General features: G+C 34.6%; 2 protein-coding genes and 1 long non-coding RNA gene across 3 annotated transcripts; 2 read left to right on the top strand and 1 right to left on the bottom strand.

Annotated features, from left to right (window-relative positions):
- The first annotated feature begins 5,801 nt into the window (after positions 1–5,801).
- On the top strand, positions 5,802–6,815 carry LOC122279467. The gene is made up of 3 exons (XR_006229613.1): positions 5,802–5,920; positions 6,318–6,438; positions 6,557–6,815. It is a non-coding gene; the product is annotated as an uncharacterized LOC122279467 (long non-coding RNA).
- Positions 6,816–7,470: 655 nt separating this feature from the next.
- On the top strand, positions 7,471–10,090 carry LOC122279466 (aquaporin NIP1-2-like). The gene is made up of 5 exons (XM_043090147.1): positions 7,471–7,822; positions 8,142–8,366; positions 8,938–9,135; positions 9,372–9,433; positions 9,538–10,090. The coding sequence occupies exons 1-5, from the start codon at positions 7,685–7,687 to the stop codon at positions 9,755–9,757; spliced, it is 843 nt and encodes a 280-aa protein (XP_042946081.1). The 5' UTR covers positions 7,471–7,684; the 3' UTR covers positions 9,758–10,090.
- A 7,857-nt stretch (positions 10,091–17,947) lies between these two features.
- Positions 17,948–18,928, bottom strand: LOC122278468. Its single transcript, XM_043088658.1, has one exon. The coding sequence runs from the start codon at positions 18,926–18,928 to the stop codon at positions 17,948–17,950; it is 981 nt and encodes a 326-aa protein (XP_042944592.1).
- Between the last annotated feature and the right edge of the window lie 4,884 nt (positions 18,929–23,812).

The following is a 23,812-nucleotide window of genomic DNA, read 5'->3' as shown; positions in this document are numbered from 1 at the left end:
AGTCAATTGGAATTGACTCTTGGTTATCAATTCACACAAGAATATGCAAATTCAATAATCAAGAACGCAATAAGACCAATGATTTAATTACTACATAGGTTCATACAAGTCTTTCGATCTCTATACTTACCTATGCTGAAATATCCAAGATCTACCCTATGATTCCCTCTTTCGACAGCAAATCACAAGATTACTTATCATCTAATCAATAGCCAGTTAATTAGAATCAATAAATTCAGGATAAATCAGATAAACAAAAAGAGAATTGCATTAAATTAGCATAGACAATCAAGCATAGTTCGGAAATAGGTTACATCGTTTTCCTAGAATGAAGAAAATTTAGCTCATGCTACAAATGGAATTCAACATAAACGAATTCACCATAATTGTTCTGAGAAGATGGGAAGAAGAAAATAAACACTGAAAAATCCTCCTTGCAACCTCAACTCGTCGTCAAAAGCTCAAGGGAACGATTCAACGTTTTTTTCTCGTCCGTGCTCGTGTATGATTCCAACGTACGTGCAATAATTGGAATTCCATCTCCAAAAACAGATGAGTTGAATCCCTCTAACTGTGTTTTTCCCTCCCAAGAAGTGTTCTCCAGTCAAAACCCGCGGCTCTAGAGTGAAAAATTACTTTTTTATGGTCTCACGGCGGAAAACTTAAAATCTGTCAAAATACGATGTTTGCTCGAGCGGGGTGTCGAGCGCGCGTCGAGCGTTCGACTCTGCCTTATTTCGCTCGAGCGTCCTATCGAGCGCACATCGAGCGTTCGACTCTGCCTGATTTCACTCGAGCGGCCAATGTCTCCGCTCGAGCGAGCTTTGGTTTCCAGCAACTCGCTCGAGCTCCCTGTCGAGGGGCAGTCGAGCGTTTGAATCTGCCTGAATTCGCTCGAGCGGCCAAAAGCCTCCACTCGAGCGAACTTGTGAATTCTGCAATATGAAATTTTGCAAGTCATCATTAGGTCAGTAGGTATTGGGTTGCTTATGGTTCAATTCAATGAGGCATATCCCGGTTGAAACTCTTAGTTTGGTTACAATGAGACGATGAGATATTTTAAATAGTAATAAATAAAATATTATTATAATATAATTTTTTTAATATTAATTTTGTATTAAAATTTAAAAAAGTTAAATTAGTTATTATATTTAAAAAAATCTAGTTGCAAGCATAAGTGCATATTAATATGTACACAAATATAAAATAATTAGTCAAAAAGTAAATTTTATTAAAATAGTGTTAATTTAAATTTTGAATATGAATGAATTAATATTAGTATGCGATTTTGTTTATACGGCATAAAACTCTATATTTTATATGAAGATTTGAAAAAATTATAATGATAAATTAAGATGAAATTTTTTATTTTGGTTAACCAAGTGGGGCAGCTCGGATAATGATAGTGTTGCCACCCTCTTAACCCCACCCTGTATTTCAAATTTTTTATTTTTTTTATTATTTTTTAAGTATTTTTCTAACATTCTTAATTATTAAAAAAAATACAACTTTACTAATAATCAATTCTTTAATCATTAAGTAAAAAAATAAATAAAAAGAATAATAAAAAAATATTTAGAGAATAGTAAGCTTACCATTATTCTCTCGAAGCTTATGTCTTTTTCCAATAAGTTTTATGTGTTTTTCCACTTAATGTTTGGTAAGGATTTTTTGTTAATTTTTAATAAAAATTTGAATTTTATTTTCCCGTGGTCAATAAATATTGAAAAATACTACTATATCTCTTAATTTATAGCTTTCATTTTATCTCTTAATTTATAGCATTCATTTTATCCCTATTTTTTCTTCCTTGCTAGCTAGTGAGTTTATCAAAATTATGTGTTCTTAATACTTTTATATTTGTCTTTTCCGGTTTCACAAGAACAAAATAAAAAATTTGATTCAACAGGTAAGATAACGTGAAAATCATAAAGCGAAATAATAGAAATACAAAGTACTAGTGGAGGGTACTAAAGTTTTTCCATTAGAAAAATACTTTGAATGGAAATACTTTAAATATAAATGGATTATACAGAAGGAAACCCACAAACTGATATGACTTGATGTGATACGTCAGATTATAAAATCTACTTTTATTGTAAAGTAGATCTAACGAATTCCATAAAACTACATCAATTTATGAGTTTATTTTTATGTAATATTTTGTGTATGTAGCAATTTTCTATTTATTAACCTCTTATCTCACTGTTCTTTTTTCTTCTTTTCTCTTTCTCTCTCATAGCATCTCCACTCTTCTTTGGCCCTTATTATTTTTAAATAAAAGTAAAAACATTAAAAAAAATAAACATTTGGGGAGCTTAGACAACAAGGCATAACAAGTTCCCAAAAAGAAAAAAAAAATTTGAGATAAGTCAAAATTTCCACGTGACATAATAGAGTTTTGCTACATATAAGCTGATATGTAAACACATCACTTATAATGAGACTGTTTTAACTTTAAAAACACTAAAACTAATTATATTATGTCATAACTGATATGAAAAACTTTCTCATCAGCGATGTGTCGTGTGCATTAAAAAAAGATGCGTTAGATAGATTTTCTTGACATAATAAAGCCAAAAAAGTAAATAGTAAAGAATATTGATTAAATAATTAAGTGAGAGTGAAAGCAACACAAATTATTGTTCGGATTTCTCTATATGTTTGGTTTTGGTGATGATGGAACTCTTTTTGAGTATATGATTTCTTTTTTAAATTAATGGGTGTCGTGAATGAATTATGCATATCGGTTCGGGATCGTATGGGTCACTTTTTTTGAGGTATATGGAGATTACCTTTAGTAAATAAATTATTTTTTAGTGATCATAACTCAAATGGATTCTCATGATTGATATTATAATGATTGATTACTCTTAAAATCGAAACTATTTAATTAGTTTCTAATTGTTTATTATTCATTCACAATTTATAAAAACTTAAATATACTCAAACCGAAAGTCCCGTCGGTGGCTCCGCCATTGCGAGCTCAGGGGATGGTTCAAAGTTTAAACATCTCAAAGATGAAACGTATTGAAAATAAATTCCATCTCAAAATTTTCATTTTATCTCTTTTCTAAACATAATTTAAATATAAAATTTTTAAATTAATTATCACAATTTTTTTAAGCATGCATAACGAGACGTGTTCACGGCTGGTTAGATCAAAACCATCATTTAATGAGTAGGTATTCTTGAGTCGAGATCGAGGAGTGAAGTCCAATGGCACTAGGGGTGTTCATCCGGATCCGGATCCGGATATCCGACCATAACGGGATCCGGATTTCAAAAACCAGGCAAATAACTGGATTCAATCCGGATATCCGGATTGCTTGTTTCTTTTTTTGGATAAAAATTGGATCCGAGTTATAACCGGCTATAATCCGAGTTTTGAAAATATTTTATTTTTAAAAAAAATTTATCCTAAAAAAAGAATTATAGCACTTTTTTAAATAAAATAATTTAAACACTTTTAAAAAGTTTTTTTATTTTATAAATAAATTGAAGAACAAAATTTAAAAAAAATGCAAAATAGGTAATATTGTTGTTACATCACAATGTAAAACATAAATTTACAAAGAAAAAAATAAATAATAATATATCACAACTAGTTAAACTAATACAATATCACTACTCTTAACTAATAAAAATAAATAAATAAATAAAAATCGGGTGTATAATCCGATTATGCATAACCAGATTATAAAATTGGATCGGTAACTGGATCTAAATTTTCTTAACTGCCTAGGTGAAATCCAGACGGATAGATTCATCCAAATTTCAAATTTTTGGACGGGACCGAAAAAAAAATCCAATTCAAACGCACACCCTAAATGGCACCGAAGTGCATGATGCTATACTAAGAGCACTGGCATTGGTCTCGGTAAAATGAAGGAAACTTCAAAATTTGAATGGTTTGGAGGTTAAAACACTGGCATTGGATTCATCAAACGCTAAAAGTCAAGCTTTGAGTTACAGTAAATTTAGTTTTATCTTCATCTTTAAAGACTCACTGTTTACCGTCTATCCCATTATTTTATTACAAAATCACTTTTTTCAACTGCTATTTTCTTTTTCGCCCGTGATTCCGTTTCTCTCTTTCTCACCCTTTCTCTTCGTCTGTCTTTCTTCTCTCCCAGATGTTTCTTTCACCCCTGAATCCGAAAAAAAGTTTCATTTCTCTCTTTCGATTTTTCCTCTCCATTTTCTCTCTTCCTTTTATTTATTCCTTTTTACTTATTTATTCCTTCTTTTTTGCCAGCCAAACTTCCCGTTAATTTCGCTTGTTTTCGTCTTGGGTTGTAACGCTTCTCTGTTTTGTTGGTTTTTTCCTCTAAGCTCTATCTTCCATTTTAATGGAGGTCAAGCTGTTAGGAGCTGGTTCTCATGCTTCCATTCTTGCAAGGCCCATTTGCCCCATGGTCCTCCAGACCAGGCAGAGTTTTTCTTTTAGGTTCCAAGGCTCGAGCTTGACGAAGAGAGGCATTCAATCAATACAAGCAGCAGCAACTTCCGTTGGGTACCAAATTAGCAACCTTTTTGCTTATTAGTGAAACCCAGTTTATTATTGAAATCCAGCTTGTGATTCTTTGGAATTCATTATTTCTGGGACCGGAAAAAATATTTATCTGTCGGTTTTTGCTTCTAATATCGTTTTTGTTACTTTTATTGAAATAGGCATCTATTATTTTTCTCTGCTATTTCCTGGTTATTGAGAATTATTGTTATACTGTTCATGGAAATTGTTGTATATCTTGCCTTATGATCCGACTTGCATGTCTTGTTTTTTCATGTTCACTGTATAATGTTTTCTACCTGCATGCATAAATAACATCTAACCATCATTATGAATGATCAGATCTGCATCCGAATGAGATTCATAAATTTAAAAGAAGAAAAATTTATGTGAAAGTGTTGGTCTAAGACTAATGGCAGCACCACTTGGTAGAAGGGATTGCAAGGACAATAGTAAGGTCAAAAGAGAACATGGGTTCCGGATGGTTAGAAAGACATAATTATCTTACAAAACAAATTTAGGAGAGCATAGTTTGTTTATGACTTTGTTGAGTTGAATTATGATTAGTTTAGGTGCAGGAAAAAAACAAGATTTGGGTGTTGTTGAATGGCAAGAGATGTCTTGCCTATTTTCTGAGAGAATTACTTTTACATGGCAAGTGATCAACTCTTCTACATACATTGCCCTTGTGATAACTGGTGCCGATGAAGCTGGAGCAGTGCAAACAGCTTTAGGAAAGAGTCAAAATTCAGTTAAGCTTCATGTTCAAATGGTTTCACCTGAAGGGAAGTTGACTTGGTTTTTGGACAAGGATGCTGCTTCAAAGCTGTAGAGTTGGAATGTTATGTTTGTGTGGTAGTATGGTTGATGTGTTCTATTGTGGTTTATTTAACTTCAAATGTGCTACTATGTGTTCTATTGTGGTTTATGTAGTTAGTTTCAAACATAATATTTTATCTTGGATGAACAAATTGTATATGTGTTTGTTGTTCCTTAAATTATTATATATTTTATCTTGGATGAACAATATTTTAGCTTGAGTTGTTGAGCTTGCCAAGATTGCCATGCATCTCCTGCTCATTTTTCATTATAGGATTTGTTGAGCTTGAGTTGAACCTAATGGTACTTCTAGATCATACTGACGGTTTCCTTGCGAGTAATTGATAATGCATTTCTGAAATATGTCAGGGTAATGGCGCATTTAAAAGCAAATCTGTCAAAATTCAAGAGCTTCTGGATGTTTCTTGATGTCTGCAAAGTTGTAAATTTTTAGTCTAAAATATCTGCTCTAACAACTTTACTTTGATGTTTTAGGCGCTTGACACATTTAACACAGCCGTTGTCTCCCCCATATACTACGTGATGTTCACAACACTTACAATCCTAGCCAGCGTCATTATGTTTAAGGTAATGTCAAGTCAGTACTGATTTTTGGGATTGGATATTCTCACTTTACTAGTCTTAGCTTCATTTTCGAGTTGGCTTTATTAAACAGAGCAAGCAACATCGCAAAACTATTTCTTGAGGCATGATAGTTAAGTGCTGCAGACAAATCTTGGCTTACGCTTAACAATTTCTGGACTTGCTGTGAGCTTCTGCCAACCCAGTTTGTTTGTGGGAGTGGAGAAATATTTGTTTTTTGTTGATTGGGTTTGGAAAGGGTTAGAAATGACACCTGCAGAAGAGGATATGATATCCAGCAGTATCTTGTTAAATATTACACCTATTGGCCATGTCCACACCTTCATCGTAAATCCTAAGTTTGAAGGGTCAGTGCATTGTATGTTGAAACTTATGGTCTCAGGACTGGGATGGCCAAAGTGGAGGAACCATAGTAACATAAATATGTGGCTTTATTGTTGTGCTTTCTGGAACAATCTTATTGCATTCGACCAAAGACTTTGAGAGAAGCTCATCTTTTAGAGGTGTGTAATAAATTCACTTGTACCCTTTTCATCTCAACCGCTCACTTCTGTATCAGATCAACATATCAAGCCTTGATTTATTTTTGCTTTTCATGCTTTATTGTAAAAATAACCACAGGTAACAACTATGCACCTGTGTCCCCCTCATTGTCTACCCGACTCTGCAGCGGAAATGGGGAATTACTGAAGTATGACGAGGAAGAAGAAACACGTCCTGAGGAAGTTTGCTTAAGAAGACAAGAAGTGTATTAGATTGTCCCATTCAGAGGATACCATTGCATTACTTCAAATCAACAGGCAAGGCACAACTGAAATTTGAACAGCTTTGAGAAAGATGCCCATCAAGTGACTCTCCACGTCCAGTTCAGGTCATAGCTCCAGATGTTGCAGCTGTATACGATATTTAGCCCCATATAATTATTTGTGATATTGCCTTTAATATAAATAAATATAAATATATCCATATAAGTTAATAAAAGGCACAATTGTCTCTGCCTTCAATATTGACACACATATATATATTTATGTGTGTGTAGGTCCATATAAGTTAATAAAAGGTACAATATATACTGCCTTCAAATTAAATGGAAATCAATAATTTAAATATCAAATTAAATTATTAATGTACATATAGTAGGCTTAATTGTAAAATATGAAAAAAAAAATATTATTAAAAAAATAATATTATATTATTATTTTGATGAATCTAATGGCTAATCCAATATAAAATTATGAATAGGAAGATTTTTGGTTCATGAAAAATTTATACTTTTTATCAAAATTTAAAAATAATTTTGATGGAATCAATGTCGATGCTGTGACGAGTCATGGGTGCCCGTATAGGCAATTAATGGTGTTTAGAAGACTTTAAATGGGGCATTCATGTTCTCTCTCCGTTTTTTTATTTTTTATTTTTTTCAAAGCCAATACTTTTCTCAGTCGACAACCCATAAACGTCACATTTTTCAACGGTATCTCCTAAGATCTTTATTTTATAAAGATCGTAAAACACAATGAAGAGTTATCCGTATGATCACTCTCTCTCCCTTTGAAAAAGTCCATCTGGCTCTCTCTCTCTCTCTCTCTCTCTCTCTATTCCCTTTTCTGGACCTTTTGGCACCTATAAATTGGAGTTTTTCTGCTCGCTTCTGGTCCAGTTCGAGGTTGAGAGCCAAAGCTGAGCAATCTCTCTCTTTCTCCGTCTCGGATCCTTCTTGTCTCTTACCTTCTTTTGGTGTCAAAAGTGATGGCTGAAGAAGCAGTAAGTAATGGAAACCACGCGGTTGTTTTGAATGTTAAAGAAGGTGATGCTAATCACACCTCCTCTACCTCCAAAATCAACCATGAAGAAGGCTTCTTTATCTCCGTACCATTCGTGCAGAAGGTGAGCACACCTCTTCTTCCTCCGATTACTTTGAACCCTTCATAACAAACATTTTCTTTTAAATTCCGTTCAAATTTTTTTATCCTCGTGATCATCGCCATGTCGTTTTCTCAGTCGCTAAACGCAAATTGTTCATCTCGTTTTCTTATTTTGAAATAATTCATCATATATGATAATTGGAAAGTTGTTACATAAAAAACAATGTACTACATGAGTGTATTTTTGGGTCATTTTGTTCAGCTCTGTTTTTGCCAGTTTCAAGTCGTCTAAAACTATTAATCTACTTAACATGGAAACGGAAATTTTGTATTGATGACAGATGATTGCGGAGGCAGTAGGTACATACTTCTTGATATTCGCCGGATGTGCGGCGGTGGTGGTGAATATGGGCAATGACAAGGTGGTGACTCAGCCCGGAATTTCAATCGTTTGGGGACTGGCTGTGATGGTTTTGGTTTACTCCGTTGGCCACATCTCCGGTGCCCATTTTAATCCCGCCGTTACCATAGCCTTTGCCACTTGCAAGAGATTTCCATGGAAACAGGTATAACTCCATCCTGACCACTACTCCATCTCTTCATCTCAAATAATGGATAAAGCTAATATATATACAGACTTAGGTTTTGGGTGCACTCAAAGGAAGGTGAATGCATTCAACCCTTTCGGTAGTTTGTATAAAACGAAATTTCCTTCGGAGGAACATTATCATTTGGTCCTTTAACTTTGTTTCAAACGGCATGTTCTTAACAATACAATTTTCAGGTGGGTTTCAACTTACATTTTTGTAAGCCAACTCTACCAAAAAAGGGGGTTTAATTTTGGGGAATTTTTGTGTCTTAATGACTCTGTTTCAAGCTTAATTTAAACCCCTGATGCTTCAACTTTGAAATATGGGTTCGAATTAAGCACTTCCGGTCTGATTCTATGTTAAAGTGTCACTTGTACCAAAAACTTCCCATGGAAAGAGATTATTCAAATTACTTGTATTATATCTTAACACAACATAATATTCTGCAGATAATCCCACGCTCAGAACCGAATGGATATGTTAATAAAATTTGTCTCTCATAAGAATTTTCTTGTTGTCTCTCTCTCTTTTCAAATTATATATTCAGGTGCCAACTTACGTATTTGCTCAAGTCCTTGGATCAACAATGGCAAGCGGAACCCTTCGGCTCATATTCAATGGGCACCAGAACTTTTTCGCAGGAACATTGCCGTCGGGGTCAGAAGTGCAGTCTTTTGTCCTGGAGTTCATAATCACATTCTACCTCATGTTTGTAATATCCGGTGTTGCCACCGACAACAGAGCTGTTAGTTCCTTATCTTTTACATTGGTCTCAAGTTTCCAATAAAAGTAACCAAACTGTTAGTGTGATGAGATGATTAGTTTTGTTCCGAACTCGTTGACCTATTTCATCCACAATCTTTCCATATCAAATAACGTGTTTGAGATGTAATGCTAAAATAATTTTTAAGCCTATCCCTTTTGAAAATTACGAATGAATTCTTAAAACCATTTAATTTAATATATTTTTGGTCTCTGCAGATTGGAGAGCTTGCTGGCCTTGCTGTTGGCTCCACAGTCCTACTCAACGTGATGTTTGCAGGGTAATAACTTAATCTGATCTGATTTGTTAATATATTTCATGAAAAGTATGTGTTCATATTAACACTTAATTTTGGACATTATGATGAGTCATCACCTTTGACAGGCCGATTTCGGGTGCATCAATGAATCCTGCAAGAAGCTTGGGGCCTGCCTTTGTGCACAATGAATACAGGGGGATATGGGTATACATTGCAGGACCGATTCTTGGGGCTGTATCTGGTGCATTGGTCTATAATTTAATCCGGTTTACGGATAAGCCCTTGCGGGAGATCACCAAGAGTGGCTCGTTCCTAAGAGTGTCGAAGAGTAACAGCTCCATCTGAGATTTTTAATGAAAGGACATAGAGAAAGAACAGTACTTATGTTACATGTTTTGGTGATTGCTAGGTAGTACTTACTAGGAATCCAGATGTTTGTGTGATACCAAATAATATCTAACTTCACAAATGTAAGCACTAAGCTTGCATTCCTTCTTGCAATTGATGTCATATATATGAATATATAACTACCTATAAGATTTTGAAGAAAGAGAAAGGGATAAGTGAGAGAGAGGAAAAGAGATGATGCTAGGAAAACCTTGGCTGCACGCATGTATAGACATTAAATATTCTCATGATATGGATAATGTTTGAGACCAATGGTGGTATTTCTGAAAATCAAACTTAGTTCACATGAATCCTGTTCTGTAATGCACAAGGCAAATGCATGAGCATCCGTTCAAAAACTTGTGAAGCATCTTCCAAAGTGATGGTTATATAAAAAAATTCTAATAAATAATCACTTTTTTTAACATATTTATTATTAAATGCTACCATTTTCAAATAAAGAAAGAAACTACTAGGACTAGCTCTTTTCGCCCCCATCTTTTTAGTTTAGAACTTCTCTAGTTACATTTTTTTTGGGGAGGGGGTGGAGATAGATAGCCAAAGGTTAAAACAAGCAGCGAGTTCCCTGGCAAGGGGAAAGCTAGCTAAGTGAAACAATAAGGAGAAAACTAAGAATACAGAAGGGAAAGCAAGGCTTGGTTGAGTAAGGTACGATTCTTTCGAAAAGGGCATGATACAACCATCTATGGCCCTCAAATATGGCTTCCTCTAATGCTAAATGACCATTGGAAAGACACTAGGAGCCAGAGCATGTTTGGCTTGACATAAATGTAGTTTTTTGGGAGAATAAGATTATTTTATAATCTATCCATTCAAACACTAATTATAATTGAGAATATCTTTCCACCGGTTGGTCTGCTACCTCTCTAATAACAGCCCTCCAATAAATATTTGACATGAGACTTCTATTTCACATTTTTTGTGCTTGCCTACAGCTGATCGTGCTGTGAAGAAAGCTCCCTTGCTCTGCCCTCCCATGCGAAAATCCCCTTTCCCTCTCTCATCGATACCTCGAGAAAGGTTGATGCTGCAAACAACAGGCTTGCAATTCTCGACATGAAGGTGGATTCAAAGCTTGGTATGGGAGGCTTTCACCATTGGGCTTTCATTAAAAAAACAAAAACAAAAAGAGCTTGAAATGGTAGAAAAATGAAAAGTGTTGTGATTCATGGCATCCTACTTGTTGGGATTGCTCTCACTCGCTAAAGGATAGCATTAATTATTGTAGGTATTGTACTAGGACCACCCAAATAATGAATTCCAACGAATAATTTCCCAGCATTTTTATTGTTTGGGTAGTTTTTGGGTTTGTCAATCGACAAAGATCAAGTTTACCATGAACCCGAGCCACATCTAAGCCATAATCTTGGTGGATTCCCAATGCCAATCAAGCTAACACTAATTTTTCCCTTGCATCCATCTTCGAAAATGGTTGATCTCAACTTAAACCACAATGGAGATTTCGTGGAGGAGAAAGAGTTTCATAGGTTTTGTTTTTTTTTTTTTCCTTAAATGGGTCTCAGTTTGGTGGGCGACAAAGCTTCGTAGGGGAGAAAGAGTTTTGTGGGTGGGACGGAGCTTGGTGGTGCTACGACTTTTTTGGTTGCGGAGGCGACGGACCTGGTTTGGTGCGGTGGTAGTTTGGATTTGGGGTGGCGGCAAATGGTTTGGAGAAGCTAGATGAAGTTCCTATATTGTGACTTCTCACGTTCTACTATCAGAAATTACATTTTCTTGAAATAATCAGATGGGACCAATTTTAGTGTGAATGATACAAAACTTCTTATGTGTCAGATTTTAATTGAAGGCTGTTAACTTCCCAATATCAACCCAACTGGTCAGAAGTGGAACTCATTATAATTTAAAAGCAATTGAGCATGGAGTTTGTTGGTAGTGGGTTACCCCCCATAACCCATTTTGTGTCCACATGGATGGGAAGTTAATAACTCCCTACCACTACCATAACTTCAGGGAAGTTAATTAACTTCTAATGTGAAAACTCTTTAAATAAGAATTTTTACGTACCTTAAATTAGGGGTGTAGAAAAGTCTACATATAAAAGAGAAAAACCCTCATCCCTCTCTATATTTTCTAGAAAAACTATCTATATCTCTTGATCTTGAAGTGTGAAATTTTGTAGGAGACTTCAATATCCTCTTAAGCAACGTAGAAGTGCAAACAACAAAGTAACGTGGACTGCAAGATGAGTAAAGACTTAGACTTATAGGAATTCCATTCTTTGAGGTAATTAGAATTAACATTATTTAACAAAATTCATACAAGATTTTTACGAATGTTGAGTTTCATCGATCATGACCATGTAATGCCTATTTGTATCATCACTAGTTTATAATTTGAAGAGAGATACAGTATACAAACTCTATTATATCTGAATAAAAAATTGAGTAATGCTATATACAGTTACATAATGAATAAATGTCTTGCAATCGTTTTGAAAAATAGTATAATTTACTATTAAAAAATAATTTTTATGTAGATCCTATATCTACTTATTTTTTAAAGTAGTTATAAGACACTTGTATACTCAAATACTATCAATAGCATTCCTCCAAAACATTTGTACGAAAATCTTGATCCTCAAATAATATTTAAAAAAGAAAAAAGGTTTTATATTCAATCGTACTATATGAGTTATAAGGGCCAAACATACCGATAAAACGACAGTAATTAGGGATACAATTCTCAATCAACAATCCCGCACTCCAGAGGGTAAAGACTAGATCTTACTAATCTGACTAGTCATAGGATGCAACCGTTACTGGTCATATGTTCAAGTTGGTCAAAGTTATTTTAACGAATCACTTTTGCTTTTGCCTTAATAGGCATAGAATGCATACATATCATATTATTGCCGTTTATCAACTATGGCGGCATGTTAGCGTAGGCTGCGTAGCCACCGGAAAGGTTCACGTGATAGAATTGTTATATTATTTTTTTTTTTTTTAAAAAACAATATAATTCCTCCCATTTTTCTTTTAATAATTTTGTATTATATAAAGGCCAAATCGCATACCTTACTCCCTGAATAATGGGTAAATATAAAGGTCGGGATACATTCATGTGACGCAAATTTGTTGACTAATCATACGCAGGTGTTGTCTCCCTTATGTGACACGTGTATAGACAACGCATTTAAATGAATATTTTTTGTAATTTAAATAATGTTGGATATAATTATGAAATATGCCGCATACTTATTTTAAAAATAAAAATAAAGTTTAATTGAAAAAATTTAATTTTTTTATTATATGAATTTTATATTTATTCATTTAAAAAAAATAATATATAGTGTATATGCAGTTTATGACTGTAAATATTATTTTGTTTCTAATTTATCCATAAATATAGAAAAAATTAAAACAGATAGATATAAAAAGTTCATGCTTTACATAAAAAAGAAAAAAAAGAAAAAAAAAGAAAAAAGAAAAGAGAGAGAGAGATAAAAAGAGAAAATAGGTACCTCTAATTAGTTGCGTTTTAAAATGAATGTCCTGTTTTACATAAGAGTTTTGCTACATATAAGCACAGTTACACACTAATCTGTGTATCAATACTGATTTATTTATACTTAAAATTTAAATTAACACTCTTTTTAATAAAATCTATTTTTTAACCAATTACATTATATTAATACACAGATTAATATATAATTGTACTTGTAACTATACTTTTCCAATTACGTAACTGGTGAGAGTTTGCCTTACTTTGCTTACAGATTTCTTAGAATAGATGCTATAATTATTCTTCGGTTTGCTCATGCTGTTTATTTAGTTTAAATGGATTGGGCCAAATAATGACCACAACCCAATGCGAGAATCCTAAAGCCCAAATAGGTCTAATAAAGCCCAACTAATGAAAGGAGAAAGCATCTTCCGGAAGGAAAAAGACCACAAAAAGTTAGAAAGTAGAGGATTAATACCCAGCAACACTAGACTACGGGGACTGCTACATGAAAGAGATTCAAGAGAACTACGAGATGAAGGGTAGGACTATTCATGCGGGCCGGATTTAGCCCGGCCCGGAAATCGGATAATCGGAATTCCGATTATGGGTTTAATCCGGGCCGGAACCCGCATTAGACAAACCGGATTTATTCGGTCCGGATCCGGGTAAGAAACCCGGGTTCCGTATTAGTAACCCGGTGTAACCGGGTTTGTATAAAAGGAAAAAAAAAAAAATTTAGTTTAGCCTCCCTCGGGCCCCAATCCTTCCCCCGCCCCCCCCCCTCTTCTCTCTCACGCGAAACCTAGCAGCCGCTTCGTCTCAGGGTTCCCATCTCCAAGATCTCAATGGTTAGTTGATGGAGAGAGAGCAGATACGGGAAGAAGATGGAACTCCTTCGCTCGAAGGTCTTCGTCCCTAACTGACCTCTCTCTCTCTCTCTGTTTTGAGCCCCGAAACCCTAGTCATCGCCGTCATCCTCGTGACCCCCAAGGTTTGTTCTCTACGATTTGGGTCCATTTTATTCCGATTTGGGTCTGTGTAGATTTGTTGTCGGGTGGTTTCTGAGCTTGAAGAGGCAGAGGCCTCTGCAACAACTTTATTGCCGAGTTATTTTTGACACAATACATAAACAAAAATTTGGAGAAATCACTCCAAACCCCGAGCTATTAGATCTTTTAGGTTTTTTCCTTTTATTTCTTTGTTGATTGGTCTGTTTTGATGAGAATGTTTGAATGTATTTTAGGGGTTTGTTGTTTGAATGTTTGAATATTTTGATGAGAATAGAGACACGCCCAACGCTGGGCAGCACAGTAGTAAAATCCATCAACCTAATACTTCTGATGTGTTATTTTTTGTTTAAATTCATTTTAGTATTGTAATAATAAATTTTTAGAATTAAGCAAAAGGATTTGGTAGAAGCCTCAAAACTTTGAGGAGATCCAACCCAGTCGACGTCTGGAAACTATAAATGTTAGAAACTTTTTTGTTCTAGAACTCGTTGCTTTTAATTTAGCCTGTGTACTGATTTTGTCATTAGTATAAATGTTAGAATTGATTCATTGGTTATTGATGAGCAGCATGGCTTGAATGTGAAGCATCAAGAGTATTTTGCTGATAGCCCTTCAACTGGGATGGATCCTGCTTCAAGAGATGAATGAGATTTGGGTTGAATCTATACTCAATTCGTTTTTGAAGTCCTATGATATGTATTGGTTGTGGAAGAAGTGCAAAAGTGCAAAATAACTGCGATCTAAGTTTTATTCTGTCAGAAGTGCAAAATAAATTTGGGTTGAATCAAATTTATTCTTGCTTTTTATAAAAAAAATCAGACCCAGATTCCAGCCCTTGTTAAAAAATTTATTCTTGGCTTTTATATGGGTTTTTTAATTTTTATTAAAAAAAAAAAACCCCCGGGTTCAATCCGGAAACCGGAATCTGGGTTTTTCAAAACCCGGATTCATCTGGGGTCCGGCCCGTTTCTGACCCGGGCTAACCCGGTCCGGGTTTCGGCCCGGATTTGAAATCCGGGTTCCGGTTTTGGTCTACCTGGATTTTCGGGTCGGAACCCGGATGAACAGGCCTAATGAAGGATATAAAACCAGGGCATATTGCCTGATGGCATAAGATTCACATTTTTAAAATGGAGTTTATGGATTTGACCCTTGTTCACCAATATCTTATAAAAAATAGATATAATAAGAGGAGGATTAAATTTAAAAATTCTATATCAATTTAAAAATTCTTATATTTCTTATAAGATTTTCTTTTATAAATCAATCCTTTTTCATAATCAAAAGACTTGGTAATCGAAAAAATATCCAAACTAGTTTTCTAAATGAGAAATGATATTTGCAGTCGTGGTTGTGCAAGCGGCGTGCAGTCGCTTTGAAAAAATGAATTAATATGGAACCCACATGAAAAAAAAACTAACTTTTTAATCGTGGACCCCACTCTTTTTCAAAGCGATTGCGCGGCGTTTGCAATTCCACGACTGTATGTAGCATTGCTCTTTCTAAATACTGTATATATAAATGTCTAGAGCATTGGTATTAAACTAGTCAAATGTTAGGAAAATCTAAAATATAGATAAGTTTTGTATAAATATAGCTAAACTCCTTGGCTTTGAGCAACAGTAACTCTAAAAGAATTTTTAAAATTGGAGTCACTATTCATTCATCAAACCCATAGTTTATTCACAAATAACCAACAAGATTTTATTAAATTCTTTTTAAAACTTTCTTTAGTAAACGAGGCTATATTATATCTAGATTTTCCAAGAAATATTTTTTGTAAACAAGGCTATATTATGCTAGATAACTAGGTTGATATAAAAAAATAGTTGGGAAACAATAATTTTAAGTAAAAATTAAATTATTAATTAATATATAAATTGTATTTGCAAAATATAAAAAAAATTATTATTAAAATACATAATATTATATTATTATTATTTTGATTTTGGGATGGATAGTCTAATATGGATTAATATTTTCAATGACTTTGACTTTAGTCAAAACCTCAACCTTTAGCCAAATTTCAAACTGGCAATGACTAGACCATTACTAATGCTTTAAGAGTGGCATTGGGAAAAATCCTATGCTATTATAAGACTATGCTAAGAGCTGGTTTGGGAATACATGTATTCTTAGATATTCTCATATATTTCCTCCCAAATATTATTCAAATGTAAAACACTTTTAAGTTTCAAATTTTTAATTTTTTTTATCTAATCATTACAACTTTTCTAAAATTTTAAGTAAAATATAAAAAATAATACTACTTTTCAAATTTATATTTTAATTTTATAATATTTTTGTTCAATTTTTTCTCTTTTCTTTCCCAAAACTCAATAAAACACCATAACTATTTTATTACTAGCTACAAATAATTTCATTATTATTTACTATCGATTTTATTTATGTTTTAGATGAGTACGAGTTTTTATCCAACTTAATCCAAAATATTGCATCTATTGCCCATGCTTCAACTATTGCTAGGAACATTTACATTATTGTAATAGAAATGTTCATTTGCCGGTTGGCTTGTCATTTGCAGCAAACTAGCTAGAAACTTGATGAAGCCTATTAATGAGAGGTCGGCGTTTCAGGTTGATGATAATGAAGCTGAAATTATGTTTAAAGTAGCTTTATTGTGCACAAACGTATCTCCATCACTAATTAGGCCGGCCATTTATGTATGAGGTTAATTTATGTTTAAACTAGGTTTAGGGAATGATAAATGATTATTCCGCCAAACATCAATATAGTGAAGATCTGAGGTTAAGGTCATGTGAGACCTCCATTAATAGCGGAAAAATTAGAATTTTTGGGTTTGTCCCATTTTTAAGACTTGGTTTCCTAGCCCCTCTCCCCTTAGATGATTGGTACAAATAAAATTTCTATCTCAAATATGTGTATCTCTTTAATTTCGGCATTTATGCAGTGGAATATGTTAGTATTATTCTAGTTTGACCACGTGACACATTCCATTAGGGGTGTAGAAAAAACTCCAGAAAGCTGGAAAACTTGACCGGATAGGTCCTATTTAATATATATTTAATTTTTTTATATTATATATAATATGTTTTATATTATTTATATATAATAATAATATAAATTATAATTATATATAAGATAATGAATAAAAGTTTAATCTTAAATATGAAAATTAATTGATGATATGCTTTAAATATATAATATTATAAATATATATTAATAACATTTTATCATAAGAAGTAAGAACTAAAAAGAAAGAAAATCAAACAAATATTATTACTAAATTTTGATGGCCTAATAAACTCTCAATATTTTCGTTTGATAAGTACATAAGACATTAGTAGATTAATAATAATAATAATATATTAGCATATAATTTATATTAATACAATTTACATTTTATGACCTTATACAACATACTAATATATAGTCTAATACTATATTACTATTAAAAAAAAAAAAAGAACCGTTAGGCCATTTCATTGATCTAACGAAGGGATACAAGGAGGAAGTTCCTCCATAGTTACAATAAAATCAGAAATGGTAAGAGCATTTTTTGCTAGTAAGTGGGCTATAGTGTTGCCATTTCTCCTAACATGAGAAACATTCCACTTAGCAAAACTTTTTAGGCAAAACGAGTCTCACATAAGAATATACTAGAACTACTCTATGCTTCATGTTCTTCTTGAAGAGCCTTTGTTACTTGTAGTGAGTCCCCCTCCATGACAATTTGAGACAATCCCACGTCCCTAGCAAATTGAGCAGCTACTAGTGCTCCATAGGATTCAGCTAGCTGGGTGTCAGGAAAGAAAGTTTTCTTTTGCCTCATGGTAGCTATGGTCTGGCCTTTGTCATATCTTATAATCACCCCTATACCAATAATTCCCTTAGCTTGGTCCACTGCCCCGTCCCAGTTCACTTTGAACCAATTCAATGGTGGAACCTGCCATACTTTAGCTGAAGAACATAACTGATGGTCTCTACTATGGATTTGTGGTTGACCCTTTTCAGACAGCATTTCCAACCTCAGTCTTGACTCTCTGAGAAAAACGTTAGGGGGCATGAAGTGATTGTTAAAAATGCAAGAATTCCTTCTCAGCCAAAGTTGCCTTGCTACCACCACAAATTCTTGTAGTTCATCTGCATTCAGTACTTCAATCAAGGTCTCAAAGAAAACTAGCATAGTTAGGTGAGAGCTACTGCTTTTATGTAGTTTTTTGGAGCATAGACAGCAAATATCCTTTGCTGCCTCGCAGTTCCACAGAGCATGCAGGGTGCTTTCTTCTTCTCTAGTGCATATTGGGCGAAGTGGATCACTCACTACCTTCCTTTTAAATAAATTGACATAAATGGGGAGAGAATCTTGACATGCTCTCCATAAAAACATCTTTTCACTAGAGGTAGTATGAAGCTGCCATATTTTGTTCCACACGCCTTTGAAACTGTTGCTGGTTGATACTTGGCCTTTGACTTCTAGTTCTTTGTCCTTCTCCATGTGGGAGGAACTGCTAACTGAAAAGGAGCCATCTTTTGTGCCATGCCAGATGAGTCTGTCCCTAGAATTCATAAAGCTAATGGGAGTTTGAAGTATCACTGAACCTTCACCCTCTTCAAAAATGTCTTTTACAAGGTCAATTTTCCAGCTCATTGTGGTAGGGTCAATGAGTTTTACGATTGTATCCTTACTATCAAGCACCTTAACTGGGCTTGTAATCTTCGTTCGCTTTGGCTAGCCACTTGTTTGTCCAAATGTGTATTTTGCCTCTTATGCCCAACCTCCAAACAAAACCTGCCTCTACAGTTTGTCTTGTAGCTAGCAGGCTTCTCCACACAAAAGAGGGCTTAGCTCTCACCTTAGCTGTTTGGAAGTTTGAGTTAGGGAAATATTTAGTTTTTAAAACTCTAGCTGCAAGGGATGAAAGGTCTTGAATTAGCCTCCAGCATTGCCTGGATATCAAGGCTTTATTAAACAATTCAAGGTCCCTAAAGCCCAAACTCCCCTTAGCTTTAGCTTGCCCCAACTCTTTCCAAAAAATTCAGTGAATTTTGTGCTCTTTCTCTTGCTGTCCCAACTAGAAATTTTGGATAACATTGTTTATGGATGGTAGTAAGTTAGAGGGAGCTTGAACATGCTCATTGTGAAGGTTGGAAGGGCTTGAATCACTACCTTCAAATAAATTTCTTTACCTGCTTGAGAGAGGGTCTTGATTCTTTGATTACTCAGCTTCATTTTAATGTTGTCCATAAGGGTTTTGAAAGTTTTGAATCTAACTTGGCCCACCACAGGAGGTAGTCCTAGGTACTTTTCATATGGCATGGTGGTTCTCATTCCTGCTATAGCTAAAATGAAACTCGAAGTAGTTATGCTGGTGTTCTTACTGAAAACAATTGAAGTTTTCTCAACATTTAATCTTTGACCCAAGGCCATTTCATAGACCCTTAGTAAACTTATCATCCCACTCCATTCTACTGCATTGGCCTTGCAAAACAATAGGCCGTCATCTACAAAGAAAAGGTGGGATACCCTCATCTATCCATGAGCCACTGGTACCCCATGTATTAACTCCTTCTCCTCAGTTTTGCATAACAGGTTACTCAAAGCTTTAGCACACAATATGAAGAGGTAAGGTGATAGGGAGTCACCTTGCCTTATGTCTCAAGTGGGGGAGAAATTTTTTTTTAGGTTCACCATTCACTAGTTAGGAGTAGGTAACTGTTTCAATGCAATGCATCACCAAGTCCACCCACTTGTTGCAAAAACCTAGCTTGAGAAGGACAACTCTTAGAAAACTCCATTCCGCTCAATCATAGGTTTTGCTCATGTCTAGTTTCAAAGCCATATAGCCTTCTTTACTTGCCATTTTACATTTCATAGTATGCAAAACCTCAAAAGTAACAATTATGTTATCTGAGATGAGTTTGTTAGGTATAAAGGATGATTGATATGCAGATATTATGCTAGGAAGCATCTTTTTCAATCTGTTGGCTATCGTTTTTTAGATAAGTTTATAGAGGACATTACATAGAGATATGGGTCTGAGCTCTGTCACTTTTGTTGGTGTCTTCTTCTTTGGTATCAAAGTAATAAAAGTGTTGTTGATGCTTCCCATGCTACCCTTCACATTCAGCACATTCAGAACTGCACCACATACTTTAGGTCCCACTATGGGCCACTATTTTTGGTAGAAATAGCTGGAAAACCATATGGTCTTTGCGAGCTTAGTCCATTCATGCTGAAGAGTGCTTCTTCCACTTCTTGAATGCAATAAGGCCTGGTGAGGAGCTCATTTTGAGAGTTAGTCACTTGAGGCTCTAAGGAAGAGATGCAATCAGAAGGTTGGCTAGGGTTGGAGGAGGAGAAGAGATCAGTTAAATAAACTTGGAACAATTCACAGATTCCCTTCCTTGAGGATACTACTTGGTCATTGCTGTCCACTAGCTTTTGGATCAAGTTAATTTTTCTTCTTTGTGATGCAGCTTGGTGGAAGAATTTAGTGTTTCTATCACCCTTCTTAAGCCACTTTTGCTTGGCTCTTTGCTTCCACTTGATGTTTTCAGCCTCTAAGATTTTCTCCACCCCCTTTGAACTTGCTTGATTTCCTCAGTTAAATGGCCTGTGTTTCTATCCTAAAGGTAGGATAGGTGCGCCATCTGGTCTTGGACCCTTCTCTTAGAGTTGCCAAAAATCTTTTTGCTCCACTGAGTAAGGTTCTATTTGCAATGCTTTAGGCTTCTTGAGGTGAAAATCATAGTGTTGCTAGCCAAGGTTGGAGCCTTCCATGCCTCTTCCACTATTTTGTAACATCTTCACTAAGAGTCCAGCTAGCTTCAAATCTGAAAGGCCTAGTATTTCTGTTAACAAAAAAGTTTTGTTGATCCATAGTGATCCAAATTGGGCTGTGATAAGAGTTTAGGGAGGGGAGGGTGATGACTCTCGGGTCTGTAAATAGGTCTAGCCATGCTCCATTGTAGAGAGCCCTGTCCAACCTCTCTTTTATGAAAGCTGCCCCTTGCCTTCCATTTGTCCAGGTGAATTTGTTCCCTGAGTGCCCCATGTCATGATGGCCACACTTATCTATAACATCTCTAAAAACCTCCATTTGCTTGAAGGGTCTCAGGGGACCTCCACTTTTCTAGGGGTGTAACCGGTCTGGTTTTGTTCAGTTTTAGACTAAATTTAGGACCGAACCGGTATGTACCGGTTTTGCATTTTTTAAAACCGATCACACATCAGTTACCCTCCTAAACCGGTATTATATTTTTACCGGTTTTCAGTCCGGTTCGGTCCGATTTTACCGATTTAAATATACTATATTATATATTATATAATATATATAATATAGTATATTATAGTATAGTGATAATATATTGTAGTATATTATAATGTATATTATAATTGTATTATAGATTATAATGATATATTATAATATATAATATAATGATATGTTATAGTATATTATAATATATAGTGATATAGTATTAGTATAATTATTAATATAATGAACAAAATGATATAATGTTTTAAAATTTAATATTATATAAGTTAGTAATTTATCATATAATACAAAACTATTTTATATATAGTTATATATTATATATAAATATTACATACAATACAAAAAATTAAAAAATATATAAACTAGTTCGGTTTTAGAAAAAGAAAAATCGGAACTGGACTGAACCAACCTCGGGACCTGACCGATCCCACTGGTTTGGTCCGGTCAGGTCCGATTTACTGGTTTATCGATTTTTTTTTTTTTACACCCCTACACTTTTCTCTCCATTGTGTAAAATCTCATTGAAATCTCCTACACGTAACCAACCAGTAGTTGTGGTGGGTTTTAGAGCTTCCAGAAGTTTCCAACTCTTATGCCTTTTTTCTGTTTTTGGGTTACCATAGAAGCCAGTTAGGATCCAGGTGGTTCCCTCATTCATTCCAGTAACTGACAATGAAAAATGGGATTGTGTATAGGACAGAACCTCAGCATCTATTCCTTTCTTCCAAAAGAAAGCCAGGCCTCCACTAAAGCCTATTCAATTAACCATAAAGCCATGTTCATACTTCAGTAACCTCTTGATTGATTCCATTTCAATTCTTTTACTCTTTGTCTCCATTAAGAAAAAAAGGATGGGGACTTTGTTTGCACCATGAGGAGCAAAGTATTAACTGACCTAGGGTTTCCAAGCCTCAACAGTTCTAGCTCAAGCAGCTCATCACAGTTGGTGGGGTTGGATACCAGCTGCCACCATGTCATCCTTGCTTAAAGACAAGGCAGGTCTTTGTTCATTTCTTGACTTCTTAAAGGCCTTTGTTGTAGCTACTTTGGTAATATAGTCCACATCTCTCTTAGAGCCAATTGGCTTGTTTTCTTTGTCGCATTCTAGCTTTGTTAGCAGACCATCAAAACTTTTGTCTCTTGCTTTCCTCTTCTAGGATGCTTGTCTCTTTATCCTTCGCAAGATTTGAACTTGATTTGAGACAAAATGGGCCAGAGATGAGGCTTGGGCCTTTAGATCAGTGCTATCCTCGAGACCCAAGGTAGTGTTTTGGGCCTTGTCATGGTTAGTGTTCTCTGGTTTGCTGTTTAAAGGTTTAGACTCCTCAATCCCTCGCATCAGACAGATATCTGCAGGTTGAAAAGGCTTCTCTGGTATGTCCCAAATTAGATTCACTTTTGTTTCCTTAAAAGGAACCTGCTTACACTTTTCTTTTTGGTTAGCAAAAAGTTCTTTCTTAGTTGCCGTATTAGAAATTGAGTTGTCCCCATCCTGTAGACTAGCTTCTTGACCATTTGAATTGGCTGCATGTTTCTTGGAAGGAGAGTCGTCCCTGACCTCTCTTTCCCCCTCGCATGGTTGCTCCCCTACTTTTTCAGGTGAATCTTCTAAACCATACTTCTTTTTTGAGAAATCACTCTCTAGTTGCAGGGGCATGGAGCCAGGCTCCATATTGCAGCTTGTTGCTGCCTGTAGGCATTGCAGAGCATCCTTTCTGTGCATGCTTGATAACACCACATTTGAAACAAAAGGTAGGAAAACGTTCATATTTGAGAGGGATCCAAGTTTTCTTACCTTCAAAAGTTAGGAAAAGACCTCATTGGAGAGCTTTTGAAATGTCCAACTCAACCTTTAGCCTCAATACTATATTACAATTGGTAATCTACTTTAAGTCTATGTATAAATTATTAGTATATAAATCACTATACTAAATAATCACATATAAAATAATCATTATAGTCTATCAATAATATAGTTATAATAAACTAAACTCATTATAACAATTAACAAATACTAATATATAGTTATTCTAATCACTATAATTAATACTAATATTTATAATAATACAATAGTCTAATAATATATTACTATTAGTAATATACTTTAAGTCTTTATATAAATTAGTATATAAATCACTATACTAAATAATCATATATAAAATTATCACATATATACTAATACTAATAGTCAAATATAGACTATAGTTATAATTATACTAATATAGTTATACTAAATCAACATAACTAATACTAAT

This window comes from Carya illinoinensis, chromosome 10 (genome assembly GCF_018687715.1).
Source record: "Carya illinoinensis cultivar Pawnee chromosome 10, C.illinoinensisPawnee_v1, whole genome shotgun sequence".
Classification (NCBI taxonomy): domain Eukaryota; kingdom Viridiplantae; phylum Streptophyta; class Magnoliopsida; order Fagales; family Juglandaceae; genus Carya; species Carya illinoinensis.
The sequence above is the reverse complement of the archived record's forward strand: the minus strand, read 5'-3'. Positions and strand labels throughout refer to the sequence as shown.